General features: G+C 41.9%; 2 protein-coding genes across 2 annotated transcripts; both read left to right on the plus strand.

Annotated features, from left to right (window-relative positions):
* Positions 1–17134, plus strand: LOC120728045 (suppressor of tumorigenicity 14 protein-like). Its single transcript, XM_040022714.1, has 19 exons — positions 1–351; positions 3171–3318; positions 3888–4018; positions 4589–4659; positions 4932–5125; positions 5939–5974; positions 6127–6355; positions 6805–6941; positions 7251–7348; positions 9257–9357; positions 11586–11719; positions 11804–11908; positions 12032–12139; positions 12883–12996; positions 13136–13261; positions 13336–13507; positions 14494–14765; positions 15451–15587; positions 16346–17134. The coding sequence occupies exons 1-19, from the start codon at positions 310–312 to the stop codon at positions 16505–16507; spliced, it is 2517 nt and encodes an 838-aa protein (XP_039878648.1). The 5' UTR covers positions 1–309; the 3' UTR covers positions 16508–17134.
* A 4454-nt stretch (positions 17135–21588) lies between these two features.
* On the plus strand, positions 21589–25223 carry LOC120728051. The gene is made up of 3 exons (XM_040022722.1): positions 21589–22124; positions 22211–22528; positions 24966–25223. Exons 1-3 carry the CDS (start codon positions 21663–21665, stop codon positions 25008–25010), a joined length of 825 nt encoding a protein of 274 aa, XP_039878656.1. The 5' UTR covers positions 21589–21662; the 3' UTR covers positions 25011–25223.
* Positions 25224–26149: the final 926 nt, after the last annotated feature.

The following is a 26149-nucleotide window of genomic DNA, read 5'->3' on the forward strand; positions in this document are numbered from 1 at the left end:
TCATTCTCGCTGTAGAACCCGCTCTGACACCGACCCAGAAACAAGCTACAGCATCTTTAACTAACCTGTCAGAAAAAGACAAAAATCCAAAGAAGAAGAAGAAGAAGGAGAAGAAGACAGCTGTTTACGTTTCTGCTCAGCTGGGAAGAGAGAGCGAGAGAGAGAGGGAGAGAGAGAGAGGGAGAGAGACACCTGCCGCTGCTCACCTGTCGCCGCCATGACAGCGCTGCGATTTTAGTGTTGGAGAAAAATCGATAAGCGACAAAAGAGGGAAAAAAAACGAAAGAAAAGAAAAAGTCAAAGGGACTGATGGATTCCCTGGATTCAGGACAAAAGTTCCGTCCCAGACGGGTAAGTCCAACACCTGTTATGGTAACCTCTCAGTGACGTCACACCAGGAACAGGTTTTAAAAAACATAAATATGATTGATTTATATCTGAATTATGAACGTACTGATATGCACAATGTGCAGAAGGATTTCTGGATTAGCTTTACTACACAGGCTGAACCTGTTCCCACGTCACACTGCGGGTTTTATTGGTTTAAGTGCGATCTGTTCGAGTAATGTGAGCACTGGTTTCTGTTGAACTCCACTGAAACCTGGCGCGCCTCTGGCATTGAACCTGCATGTTTTCACTCTTTGAGGGTGGATTTTGGTTTTATTGATTAGTTGTTTAAATGACAGAACGGCGCCTGGTTCAGTTTTAATAATCAAAGAGCTGGTACCGACATCAGCGTTTGTTCTTTTCTGATTTCTGGTGTTTTATATGATAATGAGCTGATTAACATTTTCTGATCAAACATTTAACTTGAGAAACCGACATGGAGATGGATTGAAGCAATCAATCTCAAATTTCCACCCCAAAAGAAAGCAGTTATGTTCCAGTGCCTGATTAATGTGGCAACATTATATAGTTTCACTGTAAATGTGTTTGTATGTTTGTTAATGTGAAACCAGAAGTAGACTAAACACTGCTCAGGCATCGAAAGAATGTAGATGGTTTCACCTCCTCCACACCTGTCAGTAAATAATCTGTGGACACAGTTGAAGGTCCCCTGTGATCAGTGACCTGGGCACAAACAACCCCACTGTTAGGCACCCGGTCCAGGGTGTGCACCGCCAGGGTGTGCAACCTTACAACTCTTATCTCACCACCAGTGTTTCTGCAGGTGTGTGGACGTCAGTGGAGTGATTAGTATTTGGACTAGATTGGTTATTTCTTGCCCTTTGCCAGTTGTAACATTAAAAAAATAAGCCTCACAAAGTATTTTCCCCCATGAAAGTAGTAACTAATTAGTAAAGTAATACTGACCTTAACCTCTTTACCAAATGGCTTCAAAAATCCAGAATAGAGCTGGAGCTCATTCAAGAACCTGGTAGAAAAGCTGCGCAAAACTATACTGATATCAATTCTATCTTCTGAAGACAAACAGTGTTTGTTTGGTCAGTAATTCTGGATCTTCTATGTAAGTGTGTAATATCTAGTTTATTAAAGAGATTAATGTTAATCACACATTGTGGTTAGATGTGCACATTATGTCAGGGTTTGTGGAAGGGTTAGTTAGGGTTGTGCTTCACACAATTTTGCCTTTGAGACAAATGATTTTTTGGATTGTTTGAAGGGAGAGCATTTATGTCACACCCTATAATGAGGCACCAACCAGCTCTTTAAAGCACTATTAGAGATCTAATGGTGTGTCCAGGATACAAAATGCTGGCATTTCGTAACAGTCATAGAGACATTCCTGTGCAGCAACACCCTGCTTGACACAGCTGAACAGGTTTACAGTGCATTGGAAAACACACTGTGTCCTCATTTGCTGCCTTTACAGTCATAAGTACAACTAAAAACTGAAGGCAACACCTTTTCACAAATTTATCATCAACTTTGAACTAAAGTATCAGGTTGGGGCGATGTCCCTGGTGCTTACAGTCTGCTGTGCTCACTGTATATTCTGACTCCACTTTGTTGTAGCACTAGTTAATAGTTCTAGATGTTTTCTCCCATTCACACTGCTGGATCATTTTATTTTCAAAATGTCAGCAGTGACATGAGAGGAGGAAAAAGCTAATGTATGCATATTTGCTTAAGACTGATGGGAAGAAATGGAGGTACATATGCACGTGCTGCCTCTCGTTTCTCTTTTTTGTAGTTTTGTGTAAAATGTGCATCAAACATGTTTGTTGAACAAAACAGGCAGTTTTGAAAAGTAATCTGAAAAGCTGTGGCTGTACAAACACAAAACCTGTGAAAAAAAAACAAGTTGACAGAAGTCAAATTTACATGAGATGAACTTGGATGAACTTGTGTATCTGTCACTAACCTGCAAACAGGAAGCACAGTTGAACCAGGTGCCAAAATACTAAGTCAGTCGCCACAGACTCCCGTATTAAAGAGCACAACTATACAACAGAAATAAACACGTTTACATCTGTTATACAAAATCTGGTTTACCCTGTGGGGCTAGTTTTCTAGTTGTCATAATAGCTGTTTTTATAACTCCTCTTTTTGTTAACTTTAATACTTGAAATTAGGGGTCAGACGGAGCACTCCATTTTGCTTGGTGCCTTTTACTGACTATTGTTAATGGACCAGTCAAGGGTGTAAGAGCTGGGATGGGCTCCAGCTGCCCTGAATAAGGATGAGCAAAAGAAGATGGCTGGATTCTTAGACAGGCTGTGATGTACATGGATATAATAACTTACTCAGGTCACTATGTTTCCCATTAAGTTAGGAGTCCACTCTGTGGTCCAATATGGACATTTTAATCCTTAAAAACTGCAAACTGCTGGTTCAGGCTTCAAACCTCACAGTGCGTCTTCTACATTTTTATATAGAGTCTGTAGTGAATACAACCATGCTGAACAGCAGCATCTTCAAAAAGCTGGGGGACTGTTGAATTTAGACCGAGCGCTGTGCTGCTGTCACTGGAAAACACCATCCAATACTGCAGTCGAGTAAATAGCCCACAGTCTGCTGTCCACTAACCTGCTATTCCTACCTGATAACGTTGCACGCCAGACTGTGTAAAAACACACACAAAAAAACAAAGATAAAAAACAAACGTTGGCCTTGAACAAAACAAAAGTGTTGAGGCCACTTTGAGATTTTGTACAGTCCTGAACAAATTGATCAACTTTGTCTTCTCCAACTATCTCTGTATGCAGGACAATGAGGTTGAGGAAGCATTTCTGCAGGCTCCAGATCCCAAGGAAGTGGAGAAGAAGTCATGCAACAAGAAGGGGGCAGGGATAGGAGTCGCCTTGGTGATTGGTGTTCTGGCTGTGATTGCATTGCTGGTCGGGCTGTTTTGCCGTAAGCTGACTTCATCAAACTACATTCAGCTAACCTGATGCTGGGGGTTGGATTTGAAAATACATATCTGAGCGCCTTGATGTCAGACAGGATATCAGGCAGGTGTAAGGTCTAATTGAAACAGAGCAGCTACCTGGACTGGATTATCTCATTAATAGTGTTACGTCCTCGCTGCGTATGACTCTGGATACTGTGGCTCCTATGAAAACAAAAGCTTCAAATTCAGAATAATTGACTCCCTGGTATAAATCTCAATTACACAGCTTGATGCAGATAACCTGTAAGTTGGAGAGGAAATGGTGTCTCGCTAATTTAGAAGATCTTCATTTATTGGAAAGAAGAGTTTGTCACTATAAAAATACCCTCGGCAAAGCCAGGACGTCTCACTAATGAGTGAAGACACTACCCCAGCTTTCCTCTCACAACTGTAGCAGTGTTATTTGTCCTGTAAGAGAGAGAGGTCCAGTCCACAAGGGAAACTCACCCATAAAATTGTCATAACAATTATATACAGTTGTGATCAGAATGTTGTGTATAAAGATATTGGCAACATCTCTGTGTGTCTTCAGAGCCCCAGCATGTGAAGATGAAGAGAATTTATATCGGCTCCATGGAAATCAACAACAAGCAATTCCTGCCACAGTATGAGGAGCCCGGCAGTTCTGAGTTCACTAACCTGGCTGCTCAGGTCTGCAAACAGGTGAGACCTGACAGTTCCAAAGCATCATGGGAATTTTCCATATATGCTGTGTTATACATTCATCATGAGACCTTCAGGTTTGCTCTGTGATAGAAATAAATATTTAGAAGACATACAAGAACAATCTGAAATACAGATGCATGTATAGTGGTGTGTGTGTGTGTGTGTGTGTGTGTGTGTGTGTGTGTGTGTGTGTGTGTGTGTGTGTAATTGGTATCTTGGAGTGCAGCTGTCTTCATTCACCAGCATCTGTTACACCCTCAACTTAGAAACACAAATTTCTAACATAGAGCCCTCCAACGACTGTCAGCACTATCAGTAGGCAGAGGTGATAGCACTCCTACACTTCCAGTGAGACTAATCTTTTCAGGCCTTTTAATAGGACCTACTTCCCCAAAATCCATTACAGCACACTCTGCGTCACTACATGATCGTGTGCTGCGAGTCTGAGTTGTAACCTTGATGTTACTTCTAACCACTTCTGCTCTGTGTCTTCCTCTGTCACGTGTTTCTCTATTTGTTGAGGCCATAAAGGTAATAGGTGCCATAATGTGACCTTTTTCTCTTCAGCTCAAACTGATGTACTCCAAAAACTCATTGCTGGACAGATACTTCAACCATTCGTCCGTTCAGGCCTTCAGGTACTGTGAAAGAGACAGCGTGTACCAGCCAGCCACAACAATATCACCAGTGACGGGAAAAGTGAATATCAATGAAGATCTTTTAAGGGGCCAGAAATGAAGGCAATAAGTCCAGTCCACGCTCTGGTAGTTCAGAGAGCAAAAGGACCTACAAAGTACTAATCTGATTGTTGTATTGAGGCGGCTGATTGGTACATAGCTGTAATGCGCAGTTGCTTCTCTGTTGCACTGAATGAAGCCTGTACAAATCCTCTGTGTGTCCTGTTGTGCAGTGAGGGCGACAGAGGGCCGAACACCATTGTGGCTTATTACGAATCAGAGTTTGATGTCCCCCCACCCCAGCAAGCCTCGCTGGATGAAGCCATCGACTCTATGCAGCCTCCAGCAGGAAGTCAGGAGGGCGGAAAAGGACGATTCCTGCTGAAACCCACAGACGCCCTGAGTGTCAACGACATCGTGTCACAAGGTTTGACGGCTCACAGATTAGTTTTCTACAAGGTTGTTCATCAAAAACAATTTTCAAGCTTTTTTTTTTAAATCAAATTATTATTAGCTTTGTATTCACTCTTAACCACCAGCTGTTCTCCATATGTCTGTTCTTCATCTGCCTGCACTGAAAAGTAAAATCTACGCTCTGATATGACCTTTTAAACCTGGAGCACTGTGCTGTCTTTGACAACTCTTGGAAAAATTCAAGTATATTTAACTTACATGCAGACATTTTAACGATGAATGGTTCTTCTTCTAATGGTTAATGGATTCTTTAGCTCAGCTCTTATCTTTTCTTATGGGGAAACATCTTCTAGAAGCTTCTTTGTCTCATACAAACATGATGCTGGACACTGTTAAAGACTGAGGAGCGAATAGATTCCTAAAGTGGTGAAACTGCATAAACCCTTGGAGGATATATAGTTATATGTACTAAGAGTCCTGGTGTATATGTATAATCATAACTATAACATTTGGTGACAGACAGCAGCTTACTTGTGTCTCACTGCGATTCACAAATGATCAAAAAACTGCAGCACTGCTGCTTGTACAGCAAAACTAAGATGTAAGCTTTCGTTTCCAATGACGACAGTGAGACATCAAGACGTCCCGCTACGATACGTCTGTTCTCAAATATTGACGCTACATCTGCTCTGAATTCTTCCACCAAGGTTTTGTTAAAAACATCGAGTAAAGTTTATTCACAAATGCAAAAATGATTATTGTTGTTTTAATTAGTAATGAGGAACTGATATGTGGTTTACTAACACATTTATCTTTGTGTTCACAGCTATAGATCCACGCTTGACCAAAACCAAGCTTTCAGGTATAAACCAGTTTCGTGGTGGGAACTTCTTTTTCTTTCTGTAATTCTGTATGTAAAGTTTGACTTGTTAAAATGTTCCAAAAAAATTAAAGGTGCTTGTTTCACAACTGGTATACTTCATCCAAAACATGTTCTTCTCGTCATATTTTCAGAGAGGAAAAGCATCGACATCCACATCGAAAACTCTGGGCACGTTGAGTCTCCGGGATTTCCAAACTCTCCGTACCCTTCAAACGCCTACCTGCAGTGGAAGTTTCGGGCAGACCCGCAACACCGAATCCAGCTCGACTTTGATGACTTGATCCTGGAGGACGACTGTCAGCGAGACTTCATCAAAATCTACGACTCGCTCGTCCCCATAGAGAAACGCGCTATGACAGAGTGAGACGAACGATCTCTTCCTGGAATTTAAAGTGTCAGTTATCTCAGAGAAAACAAGACAAAACAGGCTGATATTCTTATTCTGTGTTTTAATAGCTGCTCATTTTTAGCACAAAGGGATGTTCAGACTAAAGTAACCGGGTTCCTGAATATTGTTTACCCTGAAACACTGGCTCAGGTTAAAAAATTGGCAGAGACTATGGAACGAATGTAAAGATATGGAGATATATATTTAGTTGTTTCAGAGTGACCATAATTGGACAGGATACGGAATGAGGAAATCAGAGGGACATGTCAGGCATACGCAGAGGAGGGAGAGGGCATGCCTCGTACAACACCAGTTTGTGTTGGGGAAAAGGCATTAAAACGTTTTTGTGCCGACACATGCGTTATGCACCCGGCCCCAGGAGCACTAAAGGTTTCTTTCTGTCTCTCCCTTGTCCGCTCAGACAGTGTGGATACCCTCACCAGCCGCTGTCCTTCATCTCCTCTGGAAACGTCATGCTGCTGATGCTGGTCACTGATGAGGAGAAAAACTTCCCCGGCTTCAGAGCAAACTACTCTCCGATTCTTCAGACTACACTAAGTAAATCAAGCCTCTTCTGAACAGCTGTCAGGTCTTTGTGAAATATTTCCACTGGGCATGAAAGACTTGAAATGTGTGACTTAAATGTGTGTTGGGAAAAAAATGCAACAGCAGCAGAAATCTTAAGACTGCCTAATGTTTCCAGCCCAGAGATTACAGTAATAATTTTTCAATCAGTACATAATAATAATAGTAATTGTGTTAAAGGTCAGATCTAAAGGATGCTATCTCGGCGTAAACTTTATTAGTTCTGCAGCTAAAGTCTTTGTAGATGATCTAACATGTCAGTATGAACTGTGCGTCCCTCAGACTGTGGCGGCACGCTGACCGGAGAGAAAGGCTCCATCTCTTCACCGTTCTTCCCGTCCAACTACCCTCCTCGCACCACATGTGTGTGGAACATCGAGGTGAGCCTTCATTTTACCGAGGCTTCTGCACAGCATCCTATTTGTTCCCACGACCGCACTCCAGCAGACTCATGTTAACAGACACCTGAACAACCAGCAAAGACCAGCAAACTGCCAAAACACCTGTTTTTATAGAGGCGCTCACTCTGGATGATGCTCAATTACTCGAGTACTCGCTCTCTTAATAGGAGTGTACTTATTTTTCTATGCACTCTTGCATTTTGGCTTGATTATTGTTTAATTAGTCTATGCCAGGGTGCTGGAGAGGAGAGTTCGTCCGCTAGTCGAACCTCGGATACAGGAGGAACAATGCGGTTTTCGTCCTGGTCGCGGAACACTGGACCAGCTCTTTATCCTCTCCAGGATACTTGAGGGTGCATGGGAGTTTGCCCAACCAGTCTACATGTGTTTTGTGGACCTGGAGAAGGCATTCGACCGTGTCCCTCGGGGTGTCCTGTGGGAGGTGTTGCGGGAGTATGGGGTGTCTGGCCCATTGCTACGGGCCATTCAATCCCTATACAAACGTTGTAAGAGCTTGGTTCGCATTGCCGGCAATAAGTCGGACTCGTTCCCGGTGGGTGATGGGCTCCGCCAGGGCTGCCCTTTGTCTCCGGTTCTGTTCATAATTTTTATGGACAGGATTTCTAGGCGCAGCCAAGTGGCGGAGGGCTTTCGCTTTGGTGGCCTCAGAATCTCATCTCTGATTTTTGCGGATGATGTGGTTCTGTTGGCTTCATCGGGTGAGGGCCTCCAGCTCGCACTGGAGCGGTTCGCAGCCGAGTGTGACGCAGCGGGAATGAGGATCAGCACCTCCAAATCTGAGGCCATGGTTCTCAGCCGGAAAAGGGTGGAGTGCCCACTCCGGGTCGGGGATGAGTTCCTGCCCCAAGTGGAGGAGTTCAAGTATCTCGGGGTCTTGTTCGCGAGTGATGGGAGAAGGGAGCCGGAGATCGACAGACGGATTGGGGCTGCGGCTGCAGTAATGCGGACGCTGCACCGGTCAGTCGTGGTGAAGAGGGAGCTGAGTGTAAAAGCGAAGCTCTCAATTTACCGGTCGATCTACGTCCCTACCCTCACCTATGGCCACGAGCTGTGGGTAGTGACCGAAAGAACGAGATCGCGGATACAAGCGGCGGAAATGAGCTTCCTCCGAAGGGTGGCTGGCCTCTCCCTTAGAGATAGGGTGAGAAGTTCGGCCATCCGGGAGGGGCTCAGAGTAGAGCAGCTGCTGCTCCACATCGAAAGGAGCCAGCTGAGGTGGTTCGGGCATCTGGCAAGGATGCCCCCTGGGCGCCTCCTGGGCGAGGTGTTCCAGGCATGTCCCACCGGGAGGAGGCCCCGGGGCAGACCCAGGACACGCTGGAGAGATTATATCTCTCGGCTGGCCTGGGAACGCCTTGGTATTCCCCCGGACAAGCTGGAGGAGGTGGCTGGGGAGAGGGAGGTCTGGACCTCTTTGCTTAGGCTGCTACCCCCGCGACCCGACCTCGGATAAGCGGATGAAGATGGATGGATGGATGGATATTGTTTAATTAATAATTTGCAGGACATTTAGTGATTGTATGCAACTTTAAATTCTGCCTCCAGGTGCAAATGCTTCACTGCCAACCTGAACACAAACTGAATTTCATTCCCTCCACTGAAATGACACTTTTCAGTTAGCTGACCTAGAACCAAACTAACTTTTCTCTTACACTGACCAACTGAGTCTTCAGCAAAACAATATAATTATCATTTAGAAAGATAAACCCCATAGATGATGACAATGACATTTTTCCATCATTGCTCATTTTAAATTTATTAAAAGCACAAATCAGAAAATCTATTTTTTGGACTTATTTTTATTAGTTGATCATGTTTTAAATATTTTACACTCCTGTTTCATTTGTTTTTTACTTTGTTTTTCAGGTTGCAAACAACAAATTTCTGAAGGTTCTGTTCAGTAAGTTCTCGCTGGGAAATAAAACTGAAGGTTGCGGCCACGACTATGTTGAGATCAATGGTGAAAGGTCAGTAACGAGCAGTGTTATGCCTTTTAAAGAAAGATTATTCTTAGTATACAGTGCTGTTAAAAGGTCTTACATTACCACCAATGTCATTATATTTAGCTTGAAGAATGGGAAATAGGTGAAGTGAAATACATGGAAATACAGTATATGGCTACGTTCACTCTGCAGGTCTTAGTGCTCTATTCCGATTCTTTGATCATTTTTTTCTCTGCTTCTTGACACTACAAATAAAATGTGACAGCAAACGCGCTCTAGTGTGAACCCTCAGAGAGCTCCGCATGCACAAAAGAAGACGTCACACACAACGCGCTCTGTTTAGACCCAGACCAAACAGCATTGTGTGACTGATGGCCCTTCATATAAAGACTTGTTTCGGACTTTACGTTTCCCAATTTTGCTTTAAGTTATAAAGTTATTTTGTTATTTACATTTGGCCTAATAATGATCATTATTGCTGTTTTAGAGGAGCGGTGCTTCAAAGGATAGTTGCAGATTTCTGTCAGAACCTGCAGATTATACAGTACAAAGAAAATGTTTGCATTTCTCCAACGTTGTCTTCGCAACAATTTCACTGGATGGCCAGGAAGCGTTCACGATGTTTTCTCGGGTGCTGATAATTGGTGTCTGTCTTGTGTCGGTGACGTAAAAGACGGATTTAATGCGACACCACCTCCACAGGACAAGACTCAGCAGTCCATCTGCATCTAAAGGATAAAGGTCACTCTTTTGAGGATGCCATTGTTCACATTTTGGACAGAGAGGACAGATGGTTTGAAAGAGGAGTGAAAGAAGCATCTATGTCCACTGTGAGCGACCATCTTTGAACAGAGGCGGGGGTTTACGACACCAACTCTCTGCCATCTATAATCCAGTTTTGAGATCCTTCCCAGACGCCTTAACGCCCACTCACATCCTGGGCCATCTGACCTCAGGAAATCGCATGATAAGGTGGGGCCAGGTTTCACAATGAACTCACCTGAAACCCTGGCTGATTGTGACCCACACCCGCTTTCACACCTTGGCTCAGGCGATTAGGTAGAGGATCATCAGGGGGTCCTTTTGTCCCTCTTTGGGGGGAAACTCACACTAGGTTTAAATCTGGGACTCTCTGCTGTTTGACCTTAGAACTGAAGAAGCTTCTTGGAGGAGAGGTGAAACGTCTTCAAGCAACTTAAACAAGTCCAGACGCTTTTCTTTCCAAGCTCCTTAGACAGATATGTATCAGATTCAGCACAACATACAAAAGTGACCCAGGTCGGATTTGAAAATCAGATTTGTGCCGTTCACGATGTCACACCATGATCGGATATGGTCAAAAAAGTCGGATTTGACGCGCTTTCGCCTGCAGTGTGAACGTAGCCTATGAGGCAAAAACCTGGAATGGCTACTTTTTATTCTTGGGCAAGTGTTTTTATCATTTCTTGAAGTCGTCTTCAGGAATAGTTCTCCAGGCTTCCTGAAGATCATTTCAGAGGTCTTTGGATACTTGCTGATTATTCTGATTTCTGTCCAAATGTTTACTGACTGTTGCAGTAATGTTGAGGTCCAGGCTCTGTGAGGCGAGTTTCCTTAGTGATAGTTTTACATTGTAATCTGGCAAATTCCAAACTGCATGAGTTTGTTGCCTTGATGTTTGAATGGTTGATGAGTTAGTCATGATTAGTCACTTATGATTAATTAGTGGCTTAATAAACCAAAACATTTTGTCCCAATGGTCGAGTACAAGGACCGGACTGAGAATGACAGAAAAAGTAGATAAGTGTACTACTGTAAATGCTGTGTAGACAATCATACTGTCCAATACAATAATTACAGTTTTATAACTGTTTACAACTGTTTATTAATACTCGCAATTGTATATCTACAATCGTTATAGTTTTAATATTTTTAACCATATGTATAACCTGTACATAGCTTGTACACTCACTACAGCTACAGCCGGTACATACTTAAAGTTATAGTATATTCATAACGTACCTTCATATGTGTAACATACCTATAATAGATCTATATCCTGTATTATATCTATATTATTGCAAAAGCCGTTTCTGGATGGATGCAAACTGCAATTTGTTGCCTCATACTTGTGACATGTGCAGTGACAATAAAGTAGAATTCTCTGTGTGTGTGTGTGTGTGTGTGTGTGTGTGTGTGTGTGTGTGTGTGTGTGTGTGTGTGTGCGTAAAATATGTAACCTAGTTGCATTGTTTTGTGTTTTTTTGTTATAGGCTGTGTGGCAGCGACTTGAAGAGCCCAGTGTTCACCATCGACAGCAACAAGATGACCATTACATTTAAGTCGGACTCCTCCTACGTTGATCAGGGCTTCACTGCTGAGTACGAGGCCTTCACCCCGAACAATCGTAAGGATACATGCTTAATTTAAGGACTGTAGCGTTCTCTGAAGCCGGCGAACAAATGAGGTAATATTATGTTTGTCCTATCAGCTTGTCCAGGAAGGTTCACGTGCAGCAACAACCTGTGCATCAATAACACTCTGCGGTGTGACGGCTGGGGCGACTGTGGAGATGTCAGCGATGAGATCAACTGCAGTGAGTCCAAACCGTCAAACTTCTTTCTGTCTGAAAAGAATGAAATTAAAGGAGCACATCGAAAATGGTCTTTCACCTTTTCTGTCCCTAACAATGTTGGGTTCTCTTTGTGTGCCTCATTAGAGTGTGATGCGTCTCAGATACAGTGTAAAAATGGTCACTGTAAACCAAAATTTTGGCTGTGTGATGGGGTGGACGACTGTGGAGACAACACGGACGAAGAAAACTGTGGTGAGTGCAGCGAAACAAACTGGAGCTATTTCAGCAGTTGATGTTTATTTTAAACATCGCTTAAAGTTTATTGCACTAAAAGCTCAGGCAGTGTTGTCAGTGACAGAGGATAGCCCAAATATGCTCTTGTTAGACAAGTAGGTCTGACTGCATTTGCACTAGCCCCACCTGCCTGCCAATCAAATCCTTTATATTTGGGAGGGGCAGCCAATCAGAAGAAACCTGAGGAGATTAAAAAAGGAGAATAAACTGAGGGTCTGCATTAAAAAATGTATAAAGACATTCAAGTTGAGGGAAATAATAAGAGCCAAATAGATTTCCTTTTTTCAATAAGTACTGATACAAAGAATTAGTTGAAACTTCACCAAAGCAACAGGCAAATTTTATCACTTTTCTCCATACATTTTAAAGTAATATGTGCATAAACAGTGCTGTAATAAAAACTGGACTATAAATGCAAGGTAGCAGATAATGCAAGAGGTTGTTCTGCCGGTAAAGCCAGTTTTGTTGAGGAATGTAGGAAGCCCAGCAGGCAAATCAGACCAGAGGGTTGTGCAATCACATTTCCATAAGAATCTGTTGACATGCAGAGGTAGTGTATGTGGAAGAAAGGAAGACTAGCCTGTGTTTGTCTTTGTTGAAACGGACTCCTTTAAAAGAGCTCTGGAATTAAAATAGCAACAGGTCAAATTAAACACTCGAGTGGAGGGTAGTAAATAAGTGATTTTTCTCTTGTTTTACAGAAACATGCAAAGGGCAGTTTTCCTGCAAAAATGGCCGCTGTATTGCAGAGAATTTGAAGTGCAATGGAAAAGATGAGTGCGGTGATGCGTCCGATGAGTCCAAATGTGAAAAATGTAAGAAGTAAAGTTCAAATAAGAACTTCTGAAAATGTATGGTTTTCATGAAAATCTTTAATCAGACAGCATTTTGAGGTAAAGGATACCTGTGGGTCAGAGTTGCTCACTGATACTGCACGTGTCTCTCGTCTTTCAGCTTTGGTGCTGCAGACATGCTCAGAGTTCACCTTCCAATGCAAAAACAAACTCTGCATCAGTAAAATGAACCCAGAGTGTGATGGAGTGCAGGACTGTACCGACGACTCTGATGAGGATAACTGTGGTAAGTTAACCACACACTTGCCTACAGATGGTTGTGGTATGGACGGTAACGCCTGCACGTATGTGTGCTTTCAGAGTGCGGGATAAGGCCGTACCGCAGCTCTCGCATCGTGGGAGGACAAGCGTCTCGGGAGGGCGAGTGGCCCTGGCAGGTCAGCCTCCACTTCAAGGGAATGGGACATGTGTGTGGAGCCTCTGTGCTGAGCAACCGCTGGCTGCTGACCGCCGCTCACTGCGTCCAAAACAAGTAGGAGCTCCTCTATCTGAAATGACAGGGCTGAGTGTTTACTGATATGAAGTGTGATTAAAAAGTTCTAGAAACAGACCTCAGAAAAACCAAAAACCTTATTTTAATTTTGCCCATCTCTCTCTCCTGTTCTCACCACTTTCACTGAGTGCTCTCTATTTCCAATGTGGACGTCAGACTTGTGCAGACATCAGCTTTTGTTTCAGACCAAAATTCTCTGTTAAGCATCACCGTTGATGAGAATTCAATCTCCAACTATAACAGAGACATTTTCTCCTTAGAGGCTGAATTCAGACTTTCAAAGTGTGAATATGTCATTACAAGTGAGCAGCAAGACCAGCCGCCTGTGGAGCACTCATCATCCGAGGCACTTTGTACTGTGAATCCCTGTTTAGATTGTGAACACTGTGTCAGAGATGAACTTTAGGTAGAAACGACTGGGACTGTGGTTGTGCCGTCATCTGTCAGCTTAGAGTGCACTGAAAACACGAGAGCCTTACTGATACTGAATCAATCTTTGCTCACCACCAGTGCTGTTCACCACATTTGAGTCACTGTGACTTTTTCACCGCTGTTGAAATAAAGGACACTCCTTCAAGTAGATTGCATACACTTTGTAGAGGCATGGGTATAAGTGGGGGTGATCGAAAACTATGAGATGCACTCAACTGTTTCTTTGCAGTTCAGAACCCAATAAGTTCATATATATCACAGAAGCATGATTACAGACCAGCTGTTTCAGTATCACTGACTACAAAATAATGTCTTTTCCTGTATATTATACATCCTGCTCATTTGATCTCTAACTACTCCTCCCAAAACCAGACACAAGTCACATCCTTTCTAGTGGAGCTCTAGCTTTGAATTCTGTGCACCACAAATTTTACAGTTTTTTTTTTTTTATGTACTTGTATGTGCTTTTTAATGTAAAATCAGACAAATGACATAAATGAACTGAAAGAATTCCTTGGCTGTTTTTCATGTAGATTCTCTCAGGCTAACCAATGGGAGGCTCTTCTGGGTCTTCACGAGCAGAGTCAGACCAGCAAGTGGACCATGAAGCGGGGCGTGAAGCGGATCATCGTTCACCCGGGCTACGACCCTGAGACCTACGATAATGATATCACTCTCATGGAGCTGGACAACAGCGTCACGCTCAACCAGAACATCTGGCCCATCTGCCTGCCCTCCCCCGCGCATGACTTCCCAGTAGGAGAAGAGGCTTGGATCACTGGCTGGGGAGCTACCAGGGAGGCAGGTGAGATGATGAGAATGGCGAGAACACAGCTTGTCTGAAACGTCCGAATATCCCACACTGGAAGTGTTGTGGAAGTTTTTAAATGCGTCTGCAATGAAACGTTCCCACAAACAAACTGATCCCACAGATGTGTCTGCCCAGCCAGCCAGTGGATTCAACACTAAGCATTGTTCTGAAAGACCTAATAGTAAAGATAACAATGTTCCTCAACATAAAATTCACCCTACTACAGCACTTCACTCTCAGACTGCTGGTTCAAATGTGCGATATTTACATGTAAAATGAGATGCACAGCCTTCATTTTTCTTCCACGGACCTTTCAGTTTGCAGACACACTCTCTGCTTTTAAGATTAGGCTTAAAACTTTCCCTTTAGACAAAACTTAAAGTTAGAGAGAGAGCCTAAACTCTCCCTCACTGCAACAGGTCTGGACTGCTGGAAGTTGCACTGTGTTTATACACCACTTTACATTTTACAGGTATAAGAGTATTTTTGTACCTTAAAAACTGTTATAATGTTTTTGGGTAACTGGATAAGATGAATAAAAGAGGTGACTGATCTAAAAAAAAGAAGAAGAAAAAAACGCAACAAAAACAAAAAAATAAACAACAAACTTTCATCATCTGAAAGTCAGATCATGACAAAGAACCAGAGCGCTGTTAGAAGTCATTTTGCTGTCTATCAGGTTCCGGGGCGGCCGTACTGCAGAAGGCAGCAGTCCGGATCATCAACAGCACAGTGTGCAAGAGTCTCCTGACAGACCCGGTGACCGACAACATGCTGTGTGCTGGAGTCCTCAAAGGAGGCGTGGACGCCTGCCAGGTACAAACTCGAATGCTTGAAAGAGACAGATGTTTTATTTAAAACAAATAAACTACATCTCTGTGTTTGTCACACTTTAATGTTTCAGATCAAACAAATTTGCATATTAGACAAGATAACACACAAAACGCAGTCTGTAAATAAAGGTGTTAATTATTAAGGGGGAAAAAATCCAAACCTGCATGGCCCTGTGTGAAACAGTGAACCTAGTAACTGGTTGGGCCACCCATGGCAGCAGCAGCCGTAATCAAGCGTTTGCAATTAATGGCAATCAAAGTAATTCACAGCTCTGTGGAGGAAACCTGGCTCTCTTATCTTTGCAGAATTGTGGTAATTCAGCTACACTGGAGGGTTTTCAAGTAGAAAATGCCTTTCTAAGGTCACGCCACAGCATGTCAGTCAGATTCCTGTCAGGACTTTGACTACTCCACTCCACAGTCTTCACTTTGTTTGTCTTAAGACATTCAGAGGTGGACTTGCTGGTTTATCTTGGGTCATTGTCCTGCAAAACCCAAAAGTACTGGTATAATGTTCCTTTTCTGAAATGCTGTTACTTTAACGCCAGATGTTATGGGACACACGCCTCCCAAAAAGTTCAGTTTATGTCTCATCAGTCCACAGAGTGTTTTTCCAAAAGTCCCAAAAAAGGGCATCATGTCGGTTATCGGGGATCGGTTAATATGTCCTTTTTTAATGCTTATTGGGACTCACAGAAAACCTTCAAGCTGAAAATAATCTCTCTCCTCTCTGATTCTCAGGGTGACTCTGGTGGACCCCTGTCTTTCACCAGCACCAAGGGGCGGGTCTTCCTGGCTGGTGTGACGAGCTGGGGCGAAGGCTGCGGTCGCAAGAACAAACCTGGCGTCTATACCCAAGTTACCAAATATCGCAACTGGATAAAAGAAAATAGTGGAGTGTAGGAACAGGAACGTGCACAGGTTCTCTGGATTACGGGTGTTTCTCTTGGATTCACTGTGGAATGCGAAGCACCAAAACGGCTCTGCATGTATTTTCTCTGCAGCACATGCACAAAACTTTGCAACATCCAACATAAACTGTCTTGTTGAGAATTGCGAGTTCCTATCAGGACTTTACCCTTACATCAGAACATATCCATTCTCATCCACTGCCTGTTTTTATATGAACTGCCTTGTTGTTTCCAGAGTGTAAAAGCTGCACTTTCACCATGTTATTTTTGTAAGGATATTAATCACCCATCAGGTCTGCTCTTCTGTGCCCTGCTAATTTGCACTGCTTCTGGTAAATTGTGGTGGAAGTTTGTGACGCATCCTGGTCCCACATATGTTCTTTGTGAAGGTGAGCTGGCTTGTAAAAAATGGTGCTTGAAATATTCTCGGGGCTTAATAGGATATTCATAGTAGAATATTGTGAATATTCATTGCTTACTTACATTCAAATTGCAAATATCTTCAAGGCTCAGGATTTTTATTTTAATTATAACAGAATTACAAATTGAACTGATTTAGTTGAACAGGATAAAGGCTTGAAGGTAAGGCCAAATAAATATGATCTCATAATAAAAGGTTTACTTTGGGGGCTCAGGGTTTTTTGTCATTAGCTAACCCAGTTCTCCAAATTCATCTAGAAGTCTAATTTATTTATTAGGGAGAAAAAGTTCTCTGTTAATGTTAATTAACTTTTAAATTAACATGTGAAGTAAATATAATGAGAGGTGGCACTGGAATAGAATAGAATAGAATAGAATAGCACTTTACTGTTATTGTACATGTATAACAAAATTATAGGTGCTCAATGCCAACTGTGCAGTTTAGAGCACTGTGCCGCTACATACGTCCGAATGCTTCGACATCTTGAACATAAAGAGGTTCTTCTACAGGTGGAGTTTATATTCAAATTCAAATTTCAAATTCAAATTTTATTTGTCACGTACACAGTCATACACAGTACGATATGTAGTGAAATGCTTGGACAACTGCTCGTGACCTAAAGAAAACAAAAAAAAGGAAAAGGCTATGAATAAGATAGGAAATAAATATGAAAAATTAAAAAGGGTAAATTTAACTAGGAAGGAATAAAATATAAATTAAGGTTAAAAATGAAATAACTGTACAACACAAATTAGAATGAAGGGTAAATTTAACTGGGAGAATAAGATAAAATATATAAATTAAAGTTGAAAATAAAATAACTGTACAACAAAATACACAATATAGAACTATATAAGAATGTATGAAGAAATCTAAATATAAATAAATATATACACAATAACAGCAGCTGTACAAGTATTAACCGGAAATGAAGAATATAGTGACCAGTGTTGTGCAAAAACAAAGTCCAGAAAGTCCAGTGTGTGTAAGAACTGTATGTGTGGGTCAGTACTGTGTGGTGGTGTGATTGAGAGACCGTATCGCCTGCGGGAAGAAGCTCCTCCTCAGTCTCTCTGTGTTGGTCTTCAGGGAGCGGAATCGCTTTCCTGACCTCAACAGAGAGAACAGTCCGTTGTTGGGATGGCTGAGGTCCTTCACGATCTTCCTGGCCTTGGTCCAGCACCGCCTGCTGTAGATTGAGTGCAGGTCAGGGAGCTCGGAGCGGATGGTGCGCTCAGCTGACCGCACAACCCTCTGTAGAGCTCGTCTGTCCTGCATGGTGCTGTTCCCGAACCAGGTTAAGATGTTTCCTGCCAGGATGCTCTCTATGGTGCACGAGTAAAAGTTCCTGAGCACCTTGGAGGGCAGTTGGAAGTCTCTCAAGCGTCTGAGGTGGTAGAGACGCTGACGGGCCTTTTTCACCACGGTGTTGATGTGACAGGACCATGACAGGTCCTGCGTGATGTGAACTCCGAGGTATTTGAAGCTGTCCACTCTCTCCACTGGGCACTCGTTGATGACGGGGGTCTGGTAGTTCCTCTCCTGCTTAGTGCTGAAGTCCACTATCAGCTCCTTTGTCTTACTGACGTTTAGAAGGAGGTTGTTCCTCTGGCACCAGTTCTCCAGATTCCTAATCTCCTTCAGGTAGGCCGTCTCGTTGTTATCAGAGATCAGGCCCACCACGACGGTGTCGTCAGCAAACTTGATGATGGTGGTGGAGCTGGTAGTGGCCAGTGCAGCTACACAACATTTAATTGAGGAATAAATTTAAAAATGTTCCAAATAAGCAGTAAAATGCTGTAAGTTTGGAATTCAGATGAAAACTTGAAAGATAAAACACAGCAAAAATAAATGCATTCAAAATTTTGAATGAGGGGATAAAAACTTTCATCTAAAAACTTCCATCTAAAGAAAATGCTACATCCAGGGTCAGCTTTCTGGGAACTCTGATGTATTTGTGTATCAGAGGTGAGCTTTAACAGAAAAGGAGCTGACAGAACAAAACCTCCAAAATTCTCATTTTAAATGTTGTTTTTCTCTAGATTAGAGCAGTTAGTAATGTGAGATAGTAGAAGTTACCCTTAAAAACCTTTGTACTTGTAATTTTTGGGGGCATTTTATAAGTTTGTGTTGTTTTTTAAGGTTGTTAAAAATTAAAGCCTTTGTTGTCTTTCTTTAAGCAGCACTTAAAGAAGCTGATTTTGCCACAGTCTTATCTTTTGTATTTACACTCTTTGCTGTGACGTGTCTTTTGCTGGCTGTATTTATATATGCAGCGTATATATACATCTCAGTATAACAATAATAATAATAACAATAACAATGATGATAGTAAAGAATATCACTTAGCAGCATTACTCCACAATGTAAATGCTCAGATGTGCCCACTCCAGGTCGGGGATGAATTCCTGCCCCAAGTGGAGGAGTTCAAGTATGTCGGGGTTTGTTCGCAAGTGATGGGAGAAGGGAGCCGGAGATCGACAGACGGATTGGAGCTGTGGCCGCAGTGATGCAGACGCTGCACCGGTCCGTCGTGGTGAAAAGAGAGCTGAGCGTAAAAGCGAAGCTCTCAATTTACCGGTCGATCTACGTCCCTACCCTCACCTATGGTCACGAGCTGTGGGTAGTGACCGAAAGAACGAGATCGCGGATACAAACGGTGGAAATGAGCTTCCTCCGAAGGGTGGCTGGCCTCTCCCTTAGAGATAGGGAGAGAAGTTCCTCCACATCGAAAGGAGCCAGCTGAGGTGGTTCAGGCATCTGACAAGGACGCCTCCTGGGCACCTCCTGGAGGTGTTCCGGGCATGTCCCACAGAGAGGAGGCCCCAGGGCGGACCCAGGACACGCTGGAGAGATTATATCTCTCGGCTGGCCTGGGAACGCCTTGGTATTTCCCTGGATAAGCTAGAGGAAGTGGCTGGGGAGAGGGAGGTCTGGGCTTCTCTGATTGGGCTGCTGCCCCCGCGACCCGGCCCCGGATAAGCGGAAGAAGATGGATGGATGGATGTTTTATAAAGAACAGAGAAAAAATGTGGCTGGTCTTGTTTTGTCAGCCAAAAAAATTGTTTTTCTTTTGAAGAATAATATTTTTTCTTTCTTTTTCAATTTTAAGCTGTAATAAACTCACATGGGGATTGTTCATGTCAGTGTTTACTTTTAGGAAACAGCTGCCAATAATCATGCAATAAAAACTTTAATGAACATATATATTTATACTATGTGGCTCTTTTGTTTTTGTTTATAGTTAAATATAATATGAATTTAAAGCTACACCACACCCACCGTTGTTAAGCAAATTAATACGCTCATGAATTGCATTTATATAACACTTTTCCACTATTCATTCACACACTGGCGGAGGCAAACCACAGTTGTAGCCACAGCTGCCCTGGGGTGGACTGACAGAAGCGAGGCTGTCATATCGCGCCATCGGCCCCTCTGGCCAAATGTCCATAAATGTTTATCTTGTTTGGCCCGCGACCTAAAATGTGCCTTGAGGTTTGGCCCCCTGTGCAATTGAGTTTGACACCCCTGCTTAAACAGTGGTACTTGAAGAAGTATGGAGCATTTTAAGAAAGCGATGAACTCTGTAGAAGAGGGCAATGTACCATCACATGTATCCAAGTATTCAACTGCTTTGCAGGCCAGAAAAAGCTTTTGAGGCGACTGTGAATACAAAGACACAGCACTGAGTGACTCATGCCCTCTCCTTTTCCATGGATGACTCAAAGCCAGCGAGACCTTGCCGCCTTGGGTCATGTTGTTTCCTGCGACTCCTTGTTTCCCAAAGGTTGGTACGATGCATGAAGCAGCAAAAGTTACAACAAAGGGAAAATCAAAAATATATGTAGTGCACAAAATAGACTTGGGTAACAATGTGCATGACTTCCAGGTTTTTGTGAAGGTTGATGCTCCGACAGTGTGGGTTACACGGAGCTTAAAAACTGTCCAAACAAATACATTTTGTATGAAAAACTAGAAGGTGGATCGCACAAATTTCTTGAATAGTATGTACCCCACAGCAAGCCATATTATGTCTGATAATCCGAGTAATCACACTGCTAACTTTAAGCCTTAAAATACCTAAATGAATGGCACATATCCCACATGCAATTATTCAAATGGGAGAAATTGAAATTAAAATCATTTAAAATCATCAGGCTGTAAGCGTGTTTATTCTAGTGTAAATGCTAAGATGGGATTCTGTAGTGATTTATGGAGCCAGCTGATATTTGACCGTTCCACCCTGGGAGTCATCATCTCTGCTTCTCTCTTATTATTCACAGCTGAACCGTGCACTGTATGTAGCAAAAGTGTCATTGTTATTTTATTAATAACAGAATGCGGGTGTTAAAGACAAATGTAATGTGATTACAATAACGTGTTTACCTCCAGCACTGTCAGCAAACATCGACTCTTTACTGGAGCAGATCATGAATTATATGAAACTGAATGCTTCACACTCTCTGGTTCTGCTGCCTCAAATTTCAAACTCTGTTGAGACGTCATGGTACAAATTTATGTCACATGAAAATGTGCTGATTTACTTTGTTTGAAGAACTCATAACTGTTTATGATTGTCTAAAGGTGCAAAACAATGTCTTATAATCAGGATGTTTGCAGTTTTATATGTGCACATACTTTGAAAACAGGAAGTGCGTGGTTTCCTGTTAGTACTGTATATTTTCAGAGGGTATAAGCAGGATACCAGCAGATCGAATCAGAGATGGAGGCCTTAATCACAAATCTTGCTTCGGGAAAACGGCGTACCTACATTGTCATCATTGTGATCTTTACCATTTCTGTTTTATTTAGCGGCAACTTTGAATGCACTTGCAAATCACAAGTGTCTGACTGCAGGATTTACATGTTTCTGCCTTCTATAATAATATTTCTCTTAATGCTGTGGACCAGCAACTCCTTTCAGAGAGTCTCTAGATTCACATGTGATGGTACATGTGGCTCTAAATGCTGCAGGTTTTGCGGTTCGTTTTTCCGTGGCTTTTTAAAGGCATCTTTGGTTAGTGTGCTGTGGGCTGCATATCTGTTTTTCAGTGGAGACTGGTATGTCTGCTGTATGAGCCATCTCTCTAACAGAACAGAAGAGGCACAGTTACCCTGCAAAGACAAGTGGAAGCTCACTATTGAGGAGCGACTACGCATCACTGAGCTGAACAACGAGTCCAGGGTTAGTGGTATTTTCTTCCTTTTTCATATGTTTTAACCTGTCATATTAACACAACAATATGAATGCATTTTGTGTTTCTTTTTCAGAGAGTTGGCTACTTTTTGCTCATGTTTGTCAATGGAGCAACAGCACTGATATCATTAATTAACTGGAGAAAATGCTGTAAAAAAATATCAAGTTGCTTTGACAGAAGAAAAACTTATTACAAACTGATTTTGGAGGAGGAGGGCTTGGTGCGGAAAGACCTTTTAAGGAAAAAGGCCAAAGAAAAGCTGACTGATTTCCTGAAGACAATGATTGAGGAAGGACAATGGGAAAAATGTTTCAATGCTGCAGAAGAACTGATTAAAAGGGAAGAGAACTCACCATTTGAACTGGAGGAGGTCGGAACAGTACAATTTCAGGTAAACGCACTTTAGTTCATTTTTTACACGACAAAACAAATGATTAAACGCAAAGTGGTGTATAAGTGTTTGGCATTTTATAAACCTTCCTCCCGAAATCTGAGTTAGTAAGTGGTTACAGGATTCTCAATGCAGTAATCCATACTTTTGATGAAATTTTACCGCAGAAACATCATTGGAATCAGAGAAATAGCAGAGAAATATATAGATATATTAGGGGTGCAACGATACTCATATCGATATTGAACCGTTCGATACAGTGCTTTCGGTTCGGTACGCATATGTATCGAACAATACAAAATTTTTAATTTATTTTATCAACTTTCCTTCTGACGATGCTGTCTGTGTTGAGCGCTCAGTGGATCTGCGCTCGACAGTGCAGCCTAGGCGGAGTAGTCGAACGCAGATTCACTGAGCGCAGGGCAAGCTAGCGAGACAGAAGTTAAGCTCTCCTTGCAACATGGCAAACTGAACCTCCCCCACCCCCATTCAGATCTGGCGTTTGGAACTATTTTGGTCTTCATGTGACGCATGACCCTGAAGGTAAGCGCGTCATGGACTAAAGTAAAACAGTATGTTGGATGTGCCACGCAATGCTCAATTACATGGGTGGGAACTAGTGCGTTAGCGCAGTTTGCTCGTTAACGTGTTGGCCGTCTAGCCCCACGCACGGGGCGATCCGCGGTAGCTCGTTAACGGAGATTTGCCGTGTTGTGGCGTTAACGTCATTTCAACGAGATTAACGCTGACAGCACTAGTGGGAACACAACGAATATGACTGCACATTTACTCCGACATCATCCTCGTGCAAAGACAAGTGGAAGTAGACAAAAACAACAAGCACGCATGCTACAAACTTTACCCGAGTCATTTAGACAGCCGTTAGCACATGATTCTCCTTATGGGGACCTGATATGTTTAATATGCTGCTGAGAATATAGCCCAGAAGAAGCGTATAGTATAGCTTTTATTTTGGAAAGAGACATTTCTCTGTAATAAACTCTCTTTTCCAAAGATGAGTGATTTCTCGATCAGATAGATTTATTTTTTTATTACTTTGCTGTTTCAGCAACATTAAATTTAAAAACTGTACTTTTGAGTTAAAATATATATTTATGATTTTAATAAATGATAAATTAAAAAGGCATGAACATTTTTTTTGTATCGAAAAAATATCGAACCGTGACACCAAAGTATCGAACCGAACCGTGAATTTTGTGTATCGTTGCACCCCTAATATATATATATATATATATATATACATCATCCATCCGATTTGCTAAATTCCGATGTTCCAATAACTTCCATGGCCATAGATGTAAAATCAAACACCTAGTCATGCAGACTACTTCTTTAAATGTTTGTGAAAGAATGGATCACTCTCACTCTCTGGAGGTCACCAACTTCCTTAATCAGTCACTACAGACCTTCAGATTAGCTCAATAACAGTACATAGAGAACTTCCTGGAATGGGTTTCCATAGCCAAGCAGCTGCATTCAAGCCTTACATCACCAAGCACAAAGGAAAGCATTGAATGCAGTGGTGTAAAGAAAGTCACTGCTGAAGAGAAATTATAAAATAAATTATAATAAATTATACGTCACTGGCCGCTTAGTTCCAGTGAAAGCAACTCTTAATGCTTCAAGACATTTTGGACAACTTCATGCTCCAAACATTGTGGGACCAGTTTGGATGCACCGGTGCCGAGAAGTCTGCTGCCAGAAACTGAAATAAAGCTACTTTTAACTTCTTCCTGCTTCCTATTTACAAGGGGTCAACAAAACGGGTAGCTCCCCACTCTCCATGCGGCAGAGTTTTTACAGTGAATGCTCTTCCTGACATAGATCCAGAGGGGTTTGTGTCTCCATCTGTGTTTGAGCAGGAAATCTTTTTCTTAATTGGGGATCGTTTAAACCCCTGCACTAAAAAGCACACTTTTTTTTGACTTAAATGAACATTATCTCTGGCTAGTATCTCTGCCATCACTTTTCTAAGGTTGAAACACTTGCATCTGTGTAGCAGTCAGTAGAGGTCACTGCTGCATAGGCTTTTACTTTTTCATCTAAGCTGTTGCAGTTCCTCGTGTTTCTTTCACTTTAGTTCATCATATTTTCCTGGTTTCTACAAATTGAAAAGGCCCATGTTCTAATAGTAATCGAGTATTTATTGATTTGAAGACTTGTAACCGGAGCAGATTCTAGCCTATATGCAAGGATGTGTTGGCAGATATAACAGGCAAGTAGTTTTAAGTTAGAGCAGCTGGTTGCTGGTTTGAGACTGTTCAGATGCTGGCATCTCTGAAGTGAGATTCTGGTTGAACATAAACACTAAATGAACTTTGGATTAGATGGACAGGTCTTGGGCTGGCTGAGTCACATTTGCTCACAGCTAAACCCTTCTTTCTAATGAAATCTCTATATTTCTTTTCTTTTTCAGCACCGTAAATCATCTGACTCAGAACAAAGGCTACTGGAGATTTGAGAAGGCTGACCAGATGAATGCAAAGACATTAAGAACAATTATTGCACACAGTCTTTTACTAACAGCAGTTATTTTGTTTTTTTAAATGTACGTCACTGCTTTTCATATTTGTATTAAGGAAGCCAGTAAGACTAAAAGAAACATAAATGAACGATGTATCTCCATCTGCCACAGCTGTGCGAAAAATAAACACACAGCACCTGGAACACAAAACTTTGAAAATGCAGAGCTACATAAATCAGCAATCTTATTGTGTGTGAGAGTGAAACACCTTTTCATTTGCCACCAGTTGGGACTGAACCAGCTAATATTCATCTGCACTAAGTTGCAGAATTGCTTCCTAATTACCAGTGTTGGGCAAGTTACTTTGAAAAAGTAATTAATTATATTTACTAGTTACTTCTTCAAAAAAGTTAGTAACTGAGTTACAATATTCTAAAAGTAATCAATTACTTGAAAAGTAACTATTGCGTTACTTTAAAAAAAGTTTAACCCTCAGGGGTCCAGGGTATAATTGGCCATTTTTAACTACTTTTGATTTTCCCTCCACATTTCACCTTTAAAAACGATTTACTTTGCCTTGTTTGGTCTCATCCTTTTCAGCACAACCTCACGTGTCTGAATTTACAGTCATGTTTTCATTTTGACAAACTGTATTAACACAATTGAGCTAAAATCAGACAAAAAACATAAAATCAGAGTAGAAAAAGTTATATTTTTTACTGTAACAACCACAAACATGTTTGATGAATCATAATTCATAACTTTAAATCCAAATATAAATTGTCAATTTTAAAATCCTATGCACAAGTTTTGCAAACAGCAGTTATTTGCAGCCATTTACCTTTTACTTCTTTTTTAAAATAACCATTTCAAACATTACAGAACAATCAGCTGTTCTTCAATAAGATGCCACAAATTATTTGTGCCACTCCAAAAACATAATTTCTGTCCACTATAAAGGAAACATCACAGCCTGATACCTGCAGGTCTGACAGCAGCAGGTGTGTCACTCCTGTTTCTACCTGGAGACAGCAGTCGCCTCATTGTTCTGACACACAACACAAAACTATCCACAACACTACACACTAACTACACAAGACAACACATTAACTACACACTCCAAACACGCTAAACCT

This window comes from Simochromis diagramma, unplaced genomic scaffold (genome assembly GCF_900408965.1).
Source record: "Simochromis diagramma unplaced genomic scaffold, fSimDia1.1 OVJJ01000308.1, whole genome shotgun sequence".
Classification (NCBI taxonomy): domain Eukaryota; kingdom Metazoa; phylum Chordata; class Actinopteri; order Cichliformes; family Cichlidae; genus Simochromis; species Simochromis diagramma.

Bases quoted from the DNA above. Each gene is read 5' to 3' on its own strand.
- LOC120728045 (XM_040022714.1), top strand. From the start codon at position 310: ATGGATTCCCTGGATTCAGGACAAAAGTTCCGTCCCAGACGG. The intron at 6,942-7,250 runs GTAAATCAAGCC...TGCGTCCCTCAG, and splicing joins GATTCTTCAGACTACACTAA to ACTGTGGCGGCACGCTGACC. The intron at 11,720-11,803 runs GTAAGGATACAT...TTGTCCTATCAG, and splicing joins GGCCTTCACCCCGAACAATC to CTTGTCCAGGAAGGTTCACG.
- LOC120728051 (XM_040022722.1), top strand. From the start codon at position 21,663: ATGGAGGCCTTAATCACAAATCTTGCTTCGGGAAAACGGCGTACCTAC. The intron at 22,125-22,210 runs GTTAGTGGTATT...TTTCTTTTTCAG, and splicing joins AGCTGAACAACGAGTCCAGG to AGAGTTGGCTACTTTTTGCT. The intron at 22,529-24,965 runs GTAAACGCACTT...TTTCTTTTTCAG, and splicing joins TCGGAACAGTACAATTTCAG to CACCGTAAATCATCTGACTC.